Below are 3,770 nucleotides of genomic sequence, written 5' to 3'. Positions count from 1 at the left end.
CTTTGTTCTCCTCCAAGATGCTTGCTGGCGATCTCATCTTCAGTATCGCTGCGGTCAAGAACGGGAGGATGCAGGAGAGGATGGAGCAGTTGAGAGGTCACGGACGCGCTTCCTCCTCCTCCTCCTCCTTCTCCTCCTCCTCCTCCTCCTCACTTCTATCCTCTCTGCCTACCTCTCGCCTTCTATTCCTCTCCCCTCCTCCCCTCCTCCCCTTCTCTCCCCCTTCTCCTTCCTCTCTCCTTGATCCTTCTCCCTCTTTCTCCTCATCCTCTTGCAGCATTGGAAGAGGATCTTCGCCTCCAAGTCGAGCTCATGCTCGCGACTCGCAAGGCCGCTAACAGGAATCATCGTCTGTTAAGGACAGCAATCATGTCCAACAAGGTTCAGGAGTCACTTCATGTCCTCCTCATCCTCCTGGCCCTCGCCCTCGCTCCCCCCTGCCATGTTCTACCGTCCTCTGAACACTTTTCCCCTACCAGGGCTGGAACTTTCTCCGCCGCGGCATGCACGCTACCGTCTACAGCGGGTACCTCCTGCTGCCTGACTTTCCTTCATGTGACTCGCATGCTCTCGCAAGCTTGCCGACTATGAGCGAGAGTCCGTTCCAGAGGAGCACGAGAAGCTGAGCTCTAGAGCAGGAACCCCGTCCTGACTGTCTTGCCTGTCCCAGTCCTGTCATACTCTTCCAGATTTGTCTCCTCCTCCCTCTTACCTTCTCTCATCCCCTCGCCCTTCTTCTCCCTCCCTCCCTCCCTCCCTCCCTCTCCCTGCACCCCAATCCTGCTCCTCCCTATCTCACGAGTAAAGGGTGTACTCACAAGGCTACTCAATCATCCTACTCCAACAACGGCTTGTCATCCTTGCCAAGAGACCCTTCAGCTGACTTCAACGATCACTTCTCTTGTACCCGCACGCTCCCCTCAATGGTCAGAAGTTTCTGCCTCAACAACAAACTCCGCATAGCGATCGCAACAGCCTGTGCTTGCACATGCTCCCTCCCCGACATTCCTTGCACGACCATCGACGCCGCCCGTGCTCACAGATGCTCGCCCCACCGCACGCCTTGCATTCTGATCGCCGTCGCGCATGCTCGCAGATCTCCCGTCCCCCGCAAGCCCGGCACGAAGATCGTCGGCGCCCGTGCTCGCAGAAGCTCTTTCCTCCGCACTCCTTACACCGAGATCGTATTTTTCGCCCATGTTCACATAGTTTGACTGTCCTTGGGCGGCCCTGCTGAGCTTTGCTCCGCAACGGAGTGGTAGCATCGCTAGCTCTCACCGCTATCATGTCTCCTCTTGCAGTCACCGCTGACCCTCCGGATCCATCGAACGTCTCCTGCAGTGCTGGTCCTGCTGCCCCTGCCCCTGCCTCCTCTCCCAATCCTCCTTCTTCCTTGCCTTTCATTTTTCTCCATTCTCCACCTCCTACCGCTCTTCCTCCTGATGCATATGATCCCTCTCCTCCATCTCTCTCCTTTCCCTCTCCTCCTTCCCCTCCTCTCTTTACTCCCTCTCCGCCTTCCACTAGTACCATCCGCCCCCATCGTCCCCCCCATACATCTCCTCCCACTCTTACTTCTTCTCCCTCCTCTAGCTCCTCTCGCTCCTCTCGCTCCTCTACCTTCTCTTCAGGAGGAGGAGGAGGACGAGGAAGAGGGAGAAGAGGAGGAGCAGGAGCAGGAGGAAGAAGAGGAGGAGCAGGAGCAGGAGGTATCAGTTCCCACGCCACCATCCTTCCTAGCTTTCTCCCGCCCTACCACACGTTACAAAAACGTTACATTCACTTGTCTGGGCGGAGCGGGCCCGCCAATGAGAGTCCCTCATACGGGGGGTCAGACCGACCGTTACAGTACCGTTGAGTTGGCGTATGATAGTAGTACCCACCCTACCGTATCCGTTTGGTTTTGATCACCCACCCTGTAATGCTGATGGAATGGAACCATTTGGACCCCTAGCTGTAGGCCAAAATTCTGGTTCCATGACCGGTATCTTGATGACCCACCCCCTTTCGATAGTGAGTCTTCAAGGGTGAGGCTTCTCCATCCGGGCCACCAACCACCCCATGTGAAGCTACACCCCCAATCTAAAAGTACCCCCACCTATGAAAGTAGAGTCAATATTAGTGGTAGGGTATAGCCAAGAAGGTATCAGCACTGAGGAGATCACGATCTCGTTGAATCTCGCGAAATCTCACAGTATCTGTGATGGCATCACACAGACTCACACACACCAAAATGAGTGTTTTCAAGCCACAGAAATGAAGATGAAGCTTTTCATTACTAGTGTTATTACAAGCGCCCAAGGGGGGAATGCTGCAGGATAGGATCGAGTTTGGGAAGGATGAACGAGGATGAACGAGGAGGAACGAGGAGGACAAGATGAGCTGAGACGAGCCTTGAGAAGGAAAGGTATCAGCTTCTAGAGCTCAGTGAGCCTGACCTTGAGAGAAGAAGTCCGCCAAGACGATGATGTTGAAAGGTTGACCGTCAAGGTCAAATGCGGTGGCGTTGAGATACAGTCTTGCGATTGTTGCAGATGTGCGATATGTAACTGTTACATATTGCAGTAGATAGATGTAGACAACTCGTTACGATCTGTCTTGATTTTCCCACGAAGCACTTACCATGTCATGCTTTCAGGTTATCTACGCGTGAAGCGCCCGGAGCGAGATTGAAATTTCTGAGTAGGAGGTGAAGGATCACATTGAGCAGTTAGAGCAAGTCTGCGCAAGAATCGAAGAACGTCGTGAGGGGAGCAGAGAAGGTTAGAGGAACTGTACATCTATCCGTGCGAGGGTCGAGGCGTTGCAAGAGAGGGAGCGGGTCAGAGGGGGATCGTAGCTGCTGCTGGCCGGGATGAAGGTCTTATCCGGCATGCACGATGAAGAGTTTTGCCATGCTGCCTGCAAGTTCTTCCGGCAAAAGGTGGACATGTGTCTTCAGAGTGCACTGGCGGAGGTGCGGGGGGATGGGAGGGAGACGATCATCATCGTTGAGAACTCGCAGCCCTTCCATATCTCGCAAGCCAAGAACATGGCGATCATGGGGTTCGAGCAGAAGGACGTGGAGGGCAGGAGCATGAGGATCTTTCATGGCCCTGGGACAGACGTGCAGGCAATCAGCCATGCGTTCGTGAGGTCCCGCAGAGGGGAGAAGAGCTCGGTATCCACGACGCTGTACACGAAGCTGGGCATGGCGGTACACGGAAACATGCAGATCATTCCCATCGTGCCGGAAGGAGGGCAGGAGGAGATCACGCACAACCTGATCGCGCTCTCGCACAGTAAGACGCTACTCTCCGACGAGATGCTGTCCAAGAACCCCGACGTGCCTGCAGTGGTGATCAAGAAGCAGGAGGGACGGGTGGTGATCGATGATTGCAACGAGGCGTTCAGGGAGGCGTTCGGATGGACTGACTTCAGCCTGGAGGGCAGGACAGTCTCGCTGCTGACAGGGCCTGAGTCAAGGAAGAAGCTGCTCCTGTCTCTTGTGGACTGCGCCATGACGGGCATTGACGACGATGGTTGTGTGATGGCGCTGTACACGTCCGATGGCAGAGCGCTGGTATGCAGCCTTGAAGGGTTCGCAGTGATCGACTCGAAGGAGCATAGACTGCTCAAGGTCAAGGTCGGTCCCCTCCTGGTATGCGGCGGCTGCTGACCCTGCTGGCGGCAGATTGAGATCTCGGTGATGGAGGGCCCGATGCTGCTGTCTGCAGCACATGCAGCTCTTGGTAGGAGGAGGAGGAGGAGGAGGAGGGAAGAGTTGAGAC

The 3,770-nt window shown here is 55.4% G+C and overlaps 2 protein-coding genes across 2 annotated transcripts in view; one reads left to right on the top strand and one right to left on the bottom strand.

The window, feature by feature from the left end:
* Positions 1-948: 948 nt before the first annotated feature.
* Positions 949-1,209, bottom strand: GUITHDRAFT_58513 (hypothetical protein; the record flags this gene model as incomplete). The annotated part of the gene is made up of 1 exon (XM_005818014.1): positions 949-1,209. A coding segment is annotated over one exon (261 nt), but the record flags the coding sequence as incomplete, so codon positions are not given.
* Positions 1,210-2,854: 1,645 nt separating this feature from the next.
* The window catches only part of GUITHDRAFT_122706 (hypothetical protein), a gene marked incomplete at both ends in the record, with an annotated part of 2,883 nt that continues 1,967 nt past the window's right edge, over positions 2,855-3,770 (top strand). The window contains 2 exons of the mRNA XM_005818013.1: positions 2,855-3,619; positions 3,674-3,731. Of these exons, the coding sequence (XP_005818070.1) occupies positions 2,855-3,619; positions 3,674-3,731 (823 nt within the window). The remainder of the gene's footprint in view (positions 3,620-3,673; positions 3,732-3,770) is intronic.

Source organism: Guillardia theta (genome assembly GCF_000315625.1).
Source record: "Guillardia theta CCMP2712 unplaced genomic scaffold GUITHscaffold_411, whole genome shotgun sequence".
In the NCBI taxonomy this organism is placed as follows: Eukaryota; class Cryptophyceae; order Pyrenomonadales; family Geminigeraceae; genus Guillardia; species Guillardia theta.
Note: the sequence above shows the minus strand (reverse complement) of the source record. Positions and strands in the feature narration are given on the sequence as shown.